This window comes from Brachyistius frenatus, unplaced genomic scaffold, assembly GCF_029030835.1.
Source record: "Brachyistius frenatus isolate BFR_SWC_R1_liver_20210118 unplaced genomic scaffold, ASM2903083v1 Contig_14, whole genome shotgun sequence".
In the NCBI taxonomy this organism is placed as follows: domain Eukaryota; kingdom Metazoa; phylum Chordata; class Actinopteri; family Embiotocidae; genus Brachyistius; species Brachyistius frenatus.
The window spans coordinates 2,551,402-2,567,657 of NW_027210613.1; the positions used below are offsets into that span (position 1 = coordinate 2,551,402).

The 16,256-nt window shown below is 39.0% G+C and overlaps 1 protein-coding gene across 3 annotated transcripts in view; it reads left to right on the plus strand.

The window, feature by feature from the left end:
- LOC138617846 (CUB and sushi domain-containing protein 3-like) overlaps positions 1-16,256 on the plus strand; it is a 229,538-nt gene that overhangs the window by 121,445 nt on the left and 91,837 nt on the right. For all 3 annotated transcript variants that reach the window (XM_069693161.1, XM_069693160.1, XM_069693162.1), the window contains exons 32-35: positions 6,714-6,827; positions 7,686-7,781; positions 8,145-8,348; positions 16,037-16,161. In XM_069693161.1, coding sequence (XP_069549262.1) covers positions 6,714-6,827; positions 7,686-7,781; positions 8,145-8,348; positions 16,037-16,161 — 539 coding nt within the window. The remainder of the gene's footprint in view (positions 1-6,713; positions 6,828-7,685; positions 7,782-8,144; positions 8,349-16,036; positions 16,162-16,256) is intronic.

The following is a 16,256-nucleotide window of genomic DNA, read 5'->3' on the forward strand; positions in this document are numbered from 1 at the left end:
CCAAAACAAGGAATGGCATTTAATAAAATTTTACCTCGAGATTGTTTAAAACAGTATTTTATAAACTTTGTTCAAAAGCGAGCTCTTTTTTAGGATGACATTTTTTTTGTAACTGCCAACCGAGGTTAGGAACATTGTCCTTGAATGCGGTACATAATGGCACTCCAGTGTCACCGATTTAAAAAATCTAGTCCCACCAGTGTAATTTAAGAAAATTTACTAAACTCTATGAATGGAATCATCTTGCAAGGTACACACAGTATGGGTTGTTTGTTGGAGTGTAATGTGCTGGATATATGTTCTTGGAACACAATGCTCTCAATACCATTTGAGCACCATTCAAGCACCATTCAGACACAACAGCATCCTTAGACATTGTTACTGACCAGGTGCACCTATTCATCCCCACAGTCTGCGCTTTTTCAATTGGATACTTCCAGCAGTGTAACAAGCCTTGTCAAAAAGCACTCATCATCCCAAAATGGTTCCTGGAGCATGACAGTGATTTTAATTTTTTTCTCCTACTTGCACTTTCTTCAGATCCCCGCCCTGTAGAGAACCTTCGAGATGTGGTGGCAAGAGCAGTGTGAATGTACTGTCAAATATATGCAGGAACTGTGTGAATTCATAACTCAACAAACTTTGGCTGTTTTTTAAAGTAGAAATATCTTCTGCAACTGTAGCTAGATGTAGTTTGTTAATTTCAAGTGTTAGCTATATGCCCCTGCACTCTTCTAGTCCCCTTTATTTTCTATAAATTATGTAATTCATGACCACCTACATCTTTGATTGATTGCTTAAATTGCAGAATTAATTAAACCAGTCCCCCTAATTTGATTCATGTCCGGCAGAAACCACCAAAGATGGTAGAAACCGTTGTATTTTCTAAATGACTGCCTTCAAACATGAAGAAATTAGATTGCCATCACTTGAGAGAAGGATGATAATTGTACATTTCTTGCATTATTGACGCCCAGTAGGCATAGTGGTATGAGATACAGGAATGCACTAATATCCTCGTCTTAATACCCTGAGAGGTATGCGATTAAAGTGACTTAAATGCTTTGGGATAATTCAAGGTGAAAATGCAGACATGAAAATGTTGTCCATTGTCCAAGTGCATCGTGTTACACCACCATGACTAGGCCCAGAGGACAACAGATTCATCATAGTCCTGCATAAATTAGGTAACAAGTTTCCAATGATTTATTGACTTAATATCTGGACGTGATTACAGCAAAGAAGCAGATTGGAGTCACGCATGGCTGGCTTTGGATTAGAGGCTGAAATGAGCGACACTGTGCTTGGGAGAGTGTGTATACATGTGCGCACGAGTTTGTGCGTGCGTGTGTTCACAAAGCAGGGAAGCGCAGCCTTTTCAACATAGCACAGTGTTGGTATGCTAATACCATAGCAGTGAGCTGCCCCTAAAAGAAAAAAAGCCTCTCTTATTCAGACTCTGGTTCAGCCACAGGCATTTTCATTACTCCACAGATAACGAAACAGGTCTGTCCATGCTGCTCTGTGTGAGCACACTTTTTGTGTGTATTCATACTGTATGTGTGGGTCCATTTGCATTTTTGTTCTTTTGCCTGTCATTTCTCTTTGGCTGCTGAGTGTGTTAGATCTATTTCATTTCACTCAGAACAAGTAATGAGGCAGCCTTTTTATAAAACATAGAAATTGTCATGCCTACTCCAACAATTCCCTCTTCGTGCTCGCTCCATGTCTACAGTACTATCATTTAGTCGGTCGCCTGGCGGTCACTCCAAACCACCGTCTCTTGGAACATGAGATTCTCTATCCTCTAGTGCCATTTAGGAGGTTGTTTAGTCCCTCGGTTTTATTTCTTACTTGGGCGCAGTTTCGTTCACTCTTTGTCTCTTTCATAGTTTTGTGCAGGTATAATGGTTTCACAGTGGTGTACTGTGAGGCGACATGCCAGAGGAGATCCATACTGTTACAAAGGAAAGGTGACAGAAAGCTGTTCCATTATTCATAGCCAGAGGGACAAACATATGCTGCAGTGTCTTTACCTTTAGCAACTGCCTCTGTTAACAGTGTTGTTGTTGTTTTTTTTCCACCTTTTCAGGTCGGTCTTGTGTGTGCTTCTCTTTAAGGCATGTGGATGTAGCTATCACATTTGAGATTATTACTGGTCAAAAACGTTCTATACATGCTTGTCATTTAGTCTTGTATGGCAGTGTTATAGTTAACCTGCCTGTGTACCAGTTAGAGCAGCCACTTTCTCTAATTAAAAAATGTGTTATTATATTTCTGGGACACATAACTCATTTGTATTGATTGCAGTTTCTACAGTGTTTTTTAGCTGAGAGAAATAATATACACAAAAAATTGGAAAATGTGCTGGCTTAAACAGGTTTTCTATCATTTTATTTTTTAAAGTGCACATAGACCTTGAATTTGTTCTTTATAAAACTGATAAGAATCAAAATTGTTCTTGCTGAAGACATATACTTACCTTATAATCGGACTTTTGATTATGCAATTTCGGAAAACTATTTCTCAAATATTACACCTACCAGAGAAAAATAGGATATTATTTCTAATTATTTTCTAATATTTTCTCTGTCTTAAAGATATTAAAGTCTTATTTTTGATTATTTTTCTTTTAAATTAGCTCTTTTAAAACTCCCCCACAGGCTGGATAATTAAAACTGAGTGAGACAGTTGGGAATTAATTTTCTTGGATAAGTAAAGTATTCATAGTTAATAATTTATTCCCATTACTTGTGCTTCTTAGAAACCAAATTTCATTACTGTTGTGACACCTGGCTTTTAGCTGAACACAAGCAAATCAGTGCCTGCAAACCATGCAGGTATGGTGCGAGTACTTTTCCATGTGACATGAATAGCACAGCCTAAGGTGCTGGTTGGTGATATGATTTTTCCTGTTTACCTAACACGATGTTGTGTGCACTGCTTCAAATGCCCACCAATACTGTGGCTATTGTTGACAGATTTTTGGCAGATTTTTGCTGGTATGTGGTGAATCACTGTGAAGACACTCATTAGCACAGCCCCATGGAACGCACAAAATATAAACTTTGTGATATTGCAGTAAACACCCAACTTCACCAGTCAAGTAATTTTATTTATGTTTAGCTTTTTTGAATTTTTTGAATTCTTTAAAATAGCTTAGATGTGACTTTACACCTTTGACTTAAATTCAGTACGTGCAGATCTATGAATATGGAAATAGGACTGGTATACTCAGCCCTCTGCTGCTCCCCTGCAGCTCGACCTAGCAGATTGATGATATGGAAATCTTCACCCTGCAGGTTGATGGGATTGGTTCCTAAAGTATGTGACATATGAAACCCTGGCAGTCTGAATATTTGAGACTGTCCTTCCTACACTGCAGTTCTAAAGAAAAAAAATCCCACCTGTGGTGTTGACATTTTCCTCTTGATTTGTCTTTTAAGTTACAAAAAAAAAAAAAGCATGTTGACATATTAAATATATTAAAAGGGATTTTTTTTTCATCGGAGGAGGTCTTTTACAAAAAGGAAGGGTTTAACCTCAGCTAAAACTTTTAGCTTAAAAAAAGCTGAATTTGACAACAGATTTGATCTGCAAGTCTAATTTAAATGCATAGGCGACAATAACACCCAGCTTCTTTAAATGCAGCCTACAATAGGTTGCCAAATAAAAACACAAGATTAAATCTTTTCAAGTACAAAGGGAAGGAGAAAATGTATTGAGTGCCAAGTTTTACCATCAGCTACAGAACATATTAAAGAATCTACAGAGGAGTCAGTGTTATGTCTCAGCAGTAGGTATAGCCGAGTATCATCAGCATTAAAAAGGATGTATCTGTACGATTATTTTTAGAGCATTGAGAGCAGTGTCACGGGTACCAATACACTGCAAGAACAGTGATAACAATCTCATGGTCCACTGTATCAAACTCAGCAGTGAGATCAAGCAATTATCAAAGCATTAGTATGAAGAGGAGAGAGAGGGTAGTGTGCGAGAGTGTAACGAATATGGAGCTCTCACAAGGTGCCTGTTCACCAGAGGGCGAGATTGAGGCGGTAATCTTACCATTGGTAATGGACACGCATACAGTACCTTTATGTGCACAGGCATGCACAACTACACAGACACAAAACCACGACTTATCAGAAGTAGTGATCCAGTCGACCATGTCTCTTCATTTGGTTGGAGAATCAGATTATTTTCAAGGGCGTGTACACATTGATGTAATCAGGAAATGCTTAATTGGAAATATTCATGCAGTACTTCATTTAAGTTCTCCCTCACTGCTTTTACTGAGGATAAGATTTAATTATTACTTTTGCGATAAACACTGATGTTCTCATGTGATATTTGATTCAATAAAGGCTGATCAATTATAGACTAGAGTACAAAAACTTGGTCAAGATGTATTTTCTATGCAGTTAATGTTTATGGCGTGTCATAATGGCTGCATCCACATAAAAAACATTTTAATTTTAAAACATAACTTTTGCTCCATTTATGCACTGCATTCACACTACTTCATATATTCAAATCCCTCAAATGGAGACTTCTACAAGGTCTGTTGACAAAGTTTTAGTTTTAAAACGATGACGCTCACACCAAACTTCACTTTCTGATCTTTGGGTATTATAAGTCATGACGTGTCCCCTCCTGATTGGTCAAGCCCTTATCATGTGACCCTTTTGTATAAGAGACAAAACATCAGCCTTGACCACTAGTGTTTAATTCAACATTATGAATCACAGGCATTGCCGACCTTGTTGTCAATGCTAGCAGCTGTTGTGCAGTCAAGCACCTTGCAGGAGACAATGTGCTAAACAAATGCTGGTGATACACCATATTTGGTGAACCATAAAATGCTTTGAATTGGAGTGTTTCGACGGTTCAGGCATGAAGAGTGAGATGGTTAGGGTAAAGATATCAAGCCAGGTTGCAAAATCTGACGGGTTAAAAAAATATGGTGCAACTCTGGATTTGGGTGGCATTCCTAGTGTATGTGAATGGTCATGCATTTTCCGGCATGCTAGTATGGAAGGTGATCATTTCTGAAACTGTTCTTAAACACTAGTGTTGGATAGAGATTGTTTTTGTTTTCTAACCAGTCAACTGCAGAGGGGTCTTTTCCTATTTAGTCTTTTCTGGGTTAATTTGTTAGAAGTACAGGAGAATGAGACCAGTGCTAAAAAAAATCAAATGGAATTGCATTTTCTACATATCTGCAAATAATATATCCTGTGTTCTCCTTTAAGAAATTATCCCAAACAGTTACTATTCAGTATAGACCATATTTGCATAAACTAGTAATTACACCATTATATTATAGGCAGATGTTATCTTCGCCTTATCTAACTGGAACTGCAAATGTCAGTTTGGGGCCTAGATAGCAAATTAAGTGGTCAGCATGTTAAACAGCATGCAAACTGACTTGAAATGTCACTTTGGTGTGTTTAGATGCTGGCATGGCCCTTATTTTTCAATACCACTAACAAAACACTGTCTGCCCATGGCTTTTTTTTAACACTCCCTCTTGCTCTCCTGCTGGTGGTGAGTTCACCCTGTCAGCTGCTGTTAATTCACTGCCCCCACCAACCCACCCATCCAGCAACTGAGAGGAAACGCACCATTTTGATGTTTACAAATAACTTTTTTTGTCCTTTTAATATATTAGGAAACCATTACAATAAATCCAGAAAGTAGAAATGGGAGCCTTGAAATACTTTTATTTTGACTTTAAATATCACACACTGTACTTTGTGAAAGTCATTCTCCATAATATTAAATGCCATGGCACACTAAAGAGATACAAAATATAAAGGAATACAAATTATTGGTTGGTCAGAAAATGTCACAGAAAGTAGGATGTGACCTTGGTTGAGGAAACAGTGACCTATAAAAGATACTGTCCACAAGGGATATTACAGTTAATTATTAAGTTATTAAAGTCACAATTTTTGCAATTAATGCACATTTACAGTGTTTCCTAACATTAGACTTAGAGGACTTGGTATTGTGAGGAATAAATAAGCACACAATCCATTTGGGCTGATTATGTGTGTGTGTGTGTGTGTGTGTGTGTGTGTGTGTGTGTGTGTGTGTGTGTGTGTGTGTGTGTGTGTGTGTGTGTGTGTGTGTGTGTGTGTGTGTGTGTGTGTGTGTGTGTGTGTGTGTGTGTGTGTGTGGGCATACTCTCAAGTATATGGCTCATTTCCTGCTCAACAGAGCACAGCACAAACCTGGATGACTGGTTTCCTGTAAGTAAACAATAGCTTGGTAAAATAGTTTACTTGGATTGTAGGACATCAAAAGATATAATTAGATCAAATTTACCAGCCCTAGGTGTCACATAGATACTGAGACTGAAGAAAAGGAGTGGGTGAATAAAGTGTGCTTAGTTTAAATGTAAGTATTAATTTGTCTGCAATGTCCATGTGGAGTTAGACATGCAAATTATTTTGAATACTTTACCCTTCAAGTAAAAGGGAGTACTCTTGTCAAAACAACATTAACCTTTGTGTTACTGGGTCGAGATGGTAGGCAGTCATACTCTTGAAAGATTAAAACAATTGAATATTTTTAATATTGACCATCTTACCTGATTTCCTTCCAGTGACAATGGAAAAACCCACTGAATGAGCTCAAGTTTGACATATGACAAATCATATTTTAATCTAACTAATTTTGGTCCCCTCTCTCTCTTTTCTTTGCAGTGCTCTTTGGTCAGTTTGTGGTGTTCCAGACTTTGACCACTGATGTGGTTGAGATCTATGACGGCTCCTCGACCGATTCGGCCCTTCTCTCGTCCATATATGGATCACATTCAGGTAAAAGCATAACTCTGTGACCCTGAAGCCTCGTGTCTTGTTTTATTCATGCTACTAGCACATTCCTATGAGTTGTAGTTTGACAGATCTAGCGCAGCATTTTGCATTGCAGGCAAAATAGGACATCCATCTCTCACCTCAATTCTAATCAAATAACTATTTTTCCTCGACAAAAGAAATATCTAAAATCTGAGCAGCTTTGGGATGTAAACAATTTTTTTCCCTGAAAACTGCATTCACCTACTGTGCTCCACTGGTGGAATAAGCTTGAGGACTCCCTAAATTAGATACATTTCTATTTTTAGAGTAGTTTAAGACCATGTGAAGTTGTATGTGATGTTCCTGTTTTTCTTAATGCGTCTGTGTTTTATAATTATATTACTATCATATCTTTGTGTTATTTTTTTTGGGTATTTCCTTCATCTGAGGTCTGGAAATGTTTGTGCCGTATTTATAAGATTGTTCATTTTCACAATTTTGGCTAGTTTTTTTGGCTTTGGTTCTTTTTTGCACGGCACCACTTTGAATGAGAGCTTAACTCTCAATTGGTATTCCCTCAATAAATAAAGTGCAATACATAAATACAAATTAATTAGATCTTTTGTTTTCAGTCATACCTCTGAGAATATCCTGTAGAATAAATCACATTAAAAGCTGCATATAAAAACACACAAAACTTGGTACACAGAACTGAAACAACATTTTTCCTTTATGAAGATCAATTTACAGTTCATGAGGATATTTTGGGGTTTCCTAATCATGTTTTTTCTGTCTGTGTTTATATCTAAAAATGTACATTTGTAAACAGCTCAGTCTAAACACAATCTTGATAATGTCACCTTTGATTTTATCATTTAGGCGAGACACTCCCCTTGAGTTCAGGAAACAAGATAACACTCAAGTTTACCACAAATGGAACAGAAACAGCAAAAGGATTTCATTTTGTTTATCAAGGTAAGGTTGCTTTTTGTGATATGTTTTCAGAATTTTTATGTGCAGACTTATTTGGTGCATTGAGTGCATATGCTTGCCTTTAGGAGGAAAAAAAATAAATATTTTAGCATTGCACTCATCACATAGAGGGCTGTTCAGCAGAGTGCCACTGGATATGGCTGAGCAGAGCAGAATGATGTGCAGTCAAATAGCCAATCCTGGCACAGGAGTCAAGAGTGACTAATGATGGGAGATTCAAAAGGGCTTTACTATTTCTTCTGCCTTCTTTGTCTTGCCATCTCTCCTGCTCCGTGTTGTGTCTCACACCCACCACTCTTTTGTCTTCCTTTCTCTCATGCTCATTTCCTCCCCTTCTGTCCCTAGCTGTCCCCCGGACAAGCGCTTCTCAGTGTAGCTCAGTCCCTGAGCCCCGGTTTGGGAAGCGGATAGGGAACGACTTTGGCATCGGCATGGCCGTACTGTTTGAATGCAATCCAGGCTACATGCTGCACGGCTCCAACGCCATCAGGTGCGAGGCCGTGCCCAATGCCCTGGCCCAGTGGAACGGCACTGTGCCCACATGTGTTGGTAAGCGTCCTCATTCTCCCCAACCTTCATCACACTCCCTGCATGCACTCAAACACACGCACACACACACACACACACACACACACACACACACACACACACACACACACACACACACACACACACACACACACACACACACACACACACACACACACACACACACACACACACACACACACACACACAGATCCCAAACAATGGAGCAGGTGCACAATAACGGTTGGTGTCTGTTTTTCCTAGTCATTACTTTTTCTAATGTCTGTCACCCATTGCAAAGCAGACGCCTAGCTCTGGTGTTGGTAGATCAGACGAGAGGAAAGAGGTGAGGAGAATACACAACAGCAAAGTGTTACATACATTTTCTACCAAGTAGGGATTTGGGTTGCAAAACCTTCTCGGACTACTGGAAGAATAAGAAGCTGTGTAAAGTGTCCAACAGGAACACCACTTTAACTTCAGATCGTTGAAGAACTCTGATCTCTCGAGCATCATGTACGCTCAGTTTATTATGTAATGCAGGTCAGTATAGCAGCTCTGCTATGAAAAGTATTTCTAATACAGTGTCACCCAAATGAAAATGATTGTGCGTAAAACATCAAAACATGATTTATGGGTGTTACAGTACAAGACATTAAACTGCATGATAATGGTTTTCCATCATGATGCATTATTAATCAATTGTAATGCTATGTATAATGTATAAGATATAAGCGGTTACCAGTTTGAGGTACCCATAATCTGATAAGAGCCTTTTATTGATGTGTACAACACAATACCCAGCAATAAAGGCCAGCTTTGTGAAGCTTAGAATCATACTAAGTATTCTGCTGCATATACTTTACATGGTTAAAGCAGCTATAATCCATATTGTATGATAAGTGTTCCAAATGACAGTGTGAACAGAATGTGTGAGAGGGTAACTCAAAAGGACAAACCTACAGAGAAGGATCACCTGAATCTGCTGCTCACCTCAGCTTTATAAAGAATTCCCAGTGATTGTTTGGGTATCGGTTGGATAGCTCCTTTAGAGTTGTATACCTAATGTATACTACTAGCTCAGAACCAAACTTGCACCCAATGTCAGGAATCACTTAAAAGGTGATATGTCAATGTTTTTTTCAAAAAAAAATGTTGTGCTGGCTCCAAGTAGCCCAAAAAATCCGTTATCACAGGTTTATTATATCAGTCACAATCCGTGAAAGAGGTATTATCAATCTCAGCAACTACTCTGATCATAATGGATGAGAATAAGGTTATAGAATGACACAGTACCTTTGTAGCTGTCTATTTTATGGTTTAAGCAAAGCATTGATGGGTGTTTTGACAAGTTTTGATGCCACCCAGAAAAAAAAAAAAAACTTCAGTGAATGGGTATTTGGCTCTGACCTCTTCCAGAACACAGGTGAGCTACAGCTCAGTACCGTGCCTGGATTCATCCACCGGACTGGAGCTGCTGCTACTGCTCTGCTGACATGTTGCTCACGCTGCGCCTTCTGTGTAGGCACAGTAGTTGTGGGTAGTCACCTGGTAGTGCGAGTGAAAGTGTTATAGCATAGCACAGCATCTATTTTCTCATTTTCTGAAGGATCAAGACAGCAACTACTGCTTCACATGAAATATTTAAAATGTAAAACAATACTGGTGAACAGGAAATCAGATTTATTTTTTACATAAAAACTGCAAGGAACTTGTCATGATCCAGAAGCCCTAATATTACAGCAACACATGATGCTCTGTGTAAAGTGTGGACCATCTACTGAAGAGCAGCATCTCTCTCTACATTATTTGGCTAGGATATATAGGATCCATAGAACCATGCATACATAAATATACCCACATCAATATGCATACACCACATTCATACACATGACCAGATTTACATGTCTTTTTTGCACACACTGACCCAACCATGCACGCATACAGAGGGTCACACACTCCCTTAGACAAAGACACCCATATGTCTACCTTGGAGAAGATACAGAACTGTAGATGAAGTCAGGTAAAATCTTCTTAAGTCACGCCCTGTGCCAGCCAGCAAATGGTCCCAGCCAGTGAGTGCTGGTGATTTCAAGACAGAGTTCATCTGAGTCTACTGCAAAGTGGTAAGGGAAGAGCTGTGGCACGCGCAGTTACATTTTAAACACAGTGATTTTTATCTGGAGATTGAATCTGGCTGCAGCATCTCCCCCAGCGGCAGTGTACTCGTCCAGAATAATGGATATAGTTTCATGGAAGCTTCAAGAAAAACACTATGCTAAATTACTCAAGCCCTCTTTATGGGATATGACGGCATCAGACACCGCTCTCCTGTGAGGTACCTGTTTTTCAGTAGATGTATTTCCATTCTCTCGTCCAGCGGTGATTGACCCAACTCATCAGGCAGTGCTTGTTTTGCTTTGGATCTTATAAATACAAAGCGGCTGATTTGGGGTTTTGCTGGTGAGTTTGTACAACATTGTATCGTGATTTAATTAGCTTCACCTGAATGGATGCATAATGTTCGGGTGCAGTGATTAGCATTGTCGCCTCACAGTGAAAAGGATCTGGGTTCAATTCCAGGCCTGGGCTTTTCTGTGTGGAGTTTGCATGTTCTCCTTGTGCCTGTGTGGGTTCTCTCCAGATACTCCCCCTTCCTCCCACCATCCAAAAACATGCATGTCCCGTTAATTGGTGGTTCTACAAATTGCCCTCAGGTGTGAATGAGAGAGTGAATGGTCTTTGTTTCTGTCTGTCTATAAGTGTTGGCCCTGCCTTCGCCCAAAGTGAGCTGTGATAGGCTCTACCCCCCTCCCCCTCCGCCGTGACCCTGTTCAGGATAAAGCGGGTAAAGATAATGGCTGGATGGATAGTTGACTTGAATAAATATATGTTTTTGTTTAATAACAGAGGAGTTAGGCTGTTTTACTTCAGAGTGAGCTTTAAAAAAAAAAAAAAAAATAGGCAATGCAGATGATCTCCACATTTTTCTTGGCCTGTGTCAATGGTGGACTCTTTTTACACATCAGCTTTCTATTGTGGATATAAAAAGGGGTCTATTAGAGGTTACAATAGAAGTATCAAAGATAAATAGGCAGGCACAATTTACTGTTGATTTTCTTCCCTGCACAGCCGGGAGAAAGGCAACTGCATCACACACACTAAATCACTTCTGATCGTAGAAAATCTTCACTGCCCAATATTACATAAGCTCACAGATTGCCATGATTCATACTCAGTATGCCCACACCACGGACTCCACTGTTGGCTTAAACACTTTTTTGAACGTGTCAACAAGTAAACAGGGTCGCACAGACCTAAAACAGTGGATTCTTGCTTGGAAATATCCTCCTAAGACCAATTAAAGAGTCTCAGTCTGGGGCTGTTGTGGTAAAGCCGGGTCAGAGTGACTCTCTGGAGCAGAATGAGCTGCTCCTGAGGTCTTGCCACATTTGTAAGTTTACTGAAAGTTTCTTTAATGACTGTGGAAGTTACTGCTAGTTTGACTAATGGTGTCTCCATATGACTAGTTTGGGGCTTATTTTTCTATCAAGAAAATAAGCATCACAAATTCTAGTGAGGCATATTCAATATGTACGCGCAAAACCATATCACCATCTACCGCTCACAACATTGAGACCACTGACAAAAAGTAGACAGGGTTTTGTAAATAGTGTTTTTTTCATGTTTTCATTTTTCTGACTGTATTTTTAATGTATATATTTATTTATAGCTCTTATAACTTTGACCCACTAGCTAATAATAGTAATTTCTTTTAGCCTAAATCAATTTTTGCACAGCATTTTCTCTGCAGTCATTCCCAATTAAACTTCCTTGGTGCATACCTAATATATTAAGATTATAGAGACATGATATGATATGATATGATGCTGTTTATAGCTATTTTGCATGTTAGCACACGGTGGTGGATGAAAATTGACAGGCAGTTTTTGACTGTAATGTACACATGAATTTAATTAAATATGAATTTAACATTTGTAGGCCTTTTATATTAACAAGTCACTTAGGAGTGCATACTTAAAATGACATTAAAGTAGTGCGTGTGATGTGAAACACGTGTTGCACATATTTTATGCCTTAATTAAAACAGTTTCTAATTAAAAGTCGCTCTTAATTCCCTGCATGTCAAACGTAGCAAAATGGCATCTCATAAAGTGTGTGTGGTTCCCACGCTTGTCTACCTGCGGTGACTCTGACATATGAGCCTGCCACAGATTGAGATGGGTGACAAGCATTCATGCCTTTATGACTGTCATGATTTCTAATCTTACTCGACCCCTTCCACTAACTGACACCTCAGGGCCTCAAAGGGTTGTAAACGTGTTCTAAAATACTGTGTCTGCAGCTTCTAGCCAAGATCCTGCTCTCATCCTTGATTGATTTTAAGTTCTAGAAATACCAGAACATAAAAATAAATGTCCTATTTTTTTTTATTCTTAAAATCGATCAACCTCTCATCATTTGGAGCTAATAAAGATGAAAATATAATTATTTTTATGCTGTGTATAAAAGAGATTTCGCAAAGCCAGCACGAAATTATATCATGACATTACTGACAATGATTGTCTGGTTACTCACTGTGTTGTTTTGTGCACAGTATAGCACTTAATACCTTAAAAGAGCCTTCGAATAGTATCCACAGTGTATGACATTCTCACTCGTGTTATGGATTTTATTTGACCTTAATTTTTCATTAGCAGAGCCAAATAATAATTTTAAAAAAAAGACACAAGCTGGTATCCTTTAGTTCACTTAATTCTCTGCGCATGACGTGTTAGAAGTTGTTAATGTGGTGATTGTATGAAAGAATGATATCTCTGCCGTGAGATACAGTACAGAAGTAATTTTATCTAATGTGTCACTCAGATTGAAAGGAACAAAGTAGTCACTTAGGTGCCAATCTCCAAGTGTCTGTAGGAAGGTGGATATCACCTGTAAATTATCCAAGAGTTTGAACTTGTGACAAGCTGATAGCTGAAAAATATAAAGATTATTTTTGCTCTTTTTGTCAGACAGTTTTTTCCTCTGTGAAAATGGCATATCTTCTGTCGTTTTCCATGTCTCCCCGGGTCTTTCACATAGAATCCTTCAGCGGCTAATGGATATCTAAAACAGTGATTATCATTGACCCGTATGGGGTAACCCCTTGTCCTTGAGAGATAGCATCTGGTTCTTCATTGTGAGAACATGACTCTGCTGAAGGTCCAGTCTGAGTGACAGCTGCATATTTGGTCCCATGCTGTAGGAAAACTGATACATACAAATGTTAGGTAACCATCAGTGCCAGGGGACTGATTCTCTTGGTGCTATTTACATTTTTTTAGTGCTTATTTTAGGAATATAAGCATCACAAATTTGAATGCAACATATTTTATATAAATTGTAGCAGATTAGATTCATATTCGGGGCATCACTTTCTGTCTGGCAGAAAGAATCAAGATTTAATTTGAATAGGCTGTATAGGCCTATATACAAGTGATCAGTCGACATAGTCTGAACCGTGACTTCTGCATTCAGGGATTTATTTCATTATCTTCCAGGAAATACATAAAAACAAGTGCTTGGTCTATAAGGATATTTATTGAAAAATATTTACACTAAGAGTAAACTATATGCATATACACTGTGGTGTATGGGTCATGGATGTGATCAACAGGATTTCTAAACTATAGCGAAGTGATGGTGGGATGAATAATATTTAGGTTATTAAAAACGGAGCTAGTTCCTGACGTAACTGAGTGATTTAAGTAATTTAGAATTGAATAAATCAGCTATCAGACATCAACCCATGGATCAAAGTACTCAGATAGATTATGCCTACTGGAGGGTGGTCCCAGTCGTTCCGACAAGCCTCTTTCTTGCGGACCTCCGTGCAGATGTCAGGGGCCTGAAGTTTGGCGTCGTGCTGCGGGCGTTCACTCCCGCAGCTGGCGTCCCATCCAGGCTTCTTCTGCTGGTACCGTTGGGTCTTGTTTAGGATCGACTGCCAGGGTGCAGTGATACAACAGCTGTCAGATTTGGCAAAAAGGATCTTCTGAACTTTGTCCGGGTTGAGAGATGACTGGATTTAACCTTACTAAATTATCAAAAAATACTTCTTATGAGCAGAGAGAGAACAAGAATAAAACAACAGCATTGTAAAGGAGACCGAGTCAAACCCCAGCTGAAAGGGGAGTTTATGATTGTTTATTCGGCCTGGTGAGTTTTATGAAGTGAAAGCTTTTTGGAGTTTATCTGTAGACCCGTGGTGTCCTGCGTCGTAAGTTCTTGTAAATTCAGGATGACCTGAGGATGACCTGAGGCTCTATGTCTTGCTACAAAATGGTTAAACAAAATCTCACCACCTCCCACTTTATTACATTAAGACAAAAAGCAGCCAGGGTTTTGTAAATGTTTTTTTTTTAATTTTTGTATTTAATGAAATATAAATATAACTTTTTTAGGACCTCTATTCTCTCAATTTTCATGTCTCCCCTTGTTTTTCACATTGATTTCCTCAATTGCTGGTGTCTATTAATGGTCATTTACTTGGTTGGATAGAAAAGAAGACATAAGGTCTGTTATTTCTCTAAGTTGGCATTATATCTTTAGAAAATCTAAGGAACACTTGTCTGTGGATGAGGCGAGAAGGGAGAAAATGAGTGAAGAAGTGGGAGCCTATAGACTTTTATACTAATGGTGAAATACATGCCATGGCTTCGCAGTTGAGGCCGCAGAACAATTGTTCTCAACAGAGCATAGAGAAAGAGTGGAAAAGCAAAAACTCTCCAGATGTCTCTCTCTTGCGATTGTGTAAAAGATTTTGCTGGCTCTCAGCAAAATCTCATAACATCCCTATAGGTTATTGCTTGCCTCTGTATTAGCCAGCAGAACTATATTTCAATAGAGAGAGAATGCAATTTGTTTTGCTGTGTGTAATAATTCTGGTATGCAAGGCTGGGTTAGCACAATCCTTAATGGACAAAAATTGGAGCTGAACGCTGAATGTTGCCAGCTGTATACAAGGGTAACTGGCACTTCTCTGAAAAGCAATGAAGAAATTGTCACTGGTATTACTGTTTTTTTAAACCCATTCTCAAATATATCACAGATCCTGACAATGTCAGCACAACCTGGTCAGTGGCTCCAATTCAACATTCAGCTGAAAGCTCAAACACTGGGTACATATGCTACTTGTGGCACTAGTGGAAACAAGGTGCACTTACAATAGCTTTCACAATTGATAGATGTGATTTGTGTGGCCTGTGAGAGATGAAATTACACATGAAGGTTGAACTATTTACCTCTGCATAGAGCAAGACATACGTGTGAGCGTCCATGCTACGGTCCACTGAGTATTCAATGATAATGATCTCATGGACAAAAACGCCATGAAATAAAGTTATTTTAGATAAGTAAAACCTACGATTATCATGGCTGACTTTATCACGAAACTATTCTCTCATAAGAATCAATAAAATTCCATCAAATGAAGTGATTTCACAGCGGCTTATTTAAAGTCCATGTATTAGTGGTCATTTATAGAAGGCAGAAAGAGGATTTTTAATGCTTGACAGTTTCCTACTTCCCCGCTGTGACCCCTGTTGACTCCTGGCTTTGCAAGTGTGTGCGTGACTTCAGTCAGCTGGAATTTTGTCAAGTCTGAACCTTTTTTCTTTTTCTTTCCCAACATGTTGTCCTTTTTGCAGTTCCCTGTGGTGGAGTGTTAACAGAGCGAAGGGGCACTATCCTTTCTCCTGGATACCCAGAACCGTACGCCAACTATCTGAACTGCGCTTGGAAAATCTCTGTTCCTGAGGGAGCCGGCATCCAAGTGAGAAGAGCCAGATGCAGATCTTAGCAGTGTCATGTTTGATGAGAGATTAAAATCTTTTTTGGGTGGATGTAGTTTTTGCACACGGCCCAAGT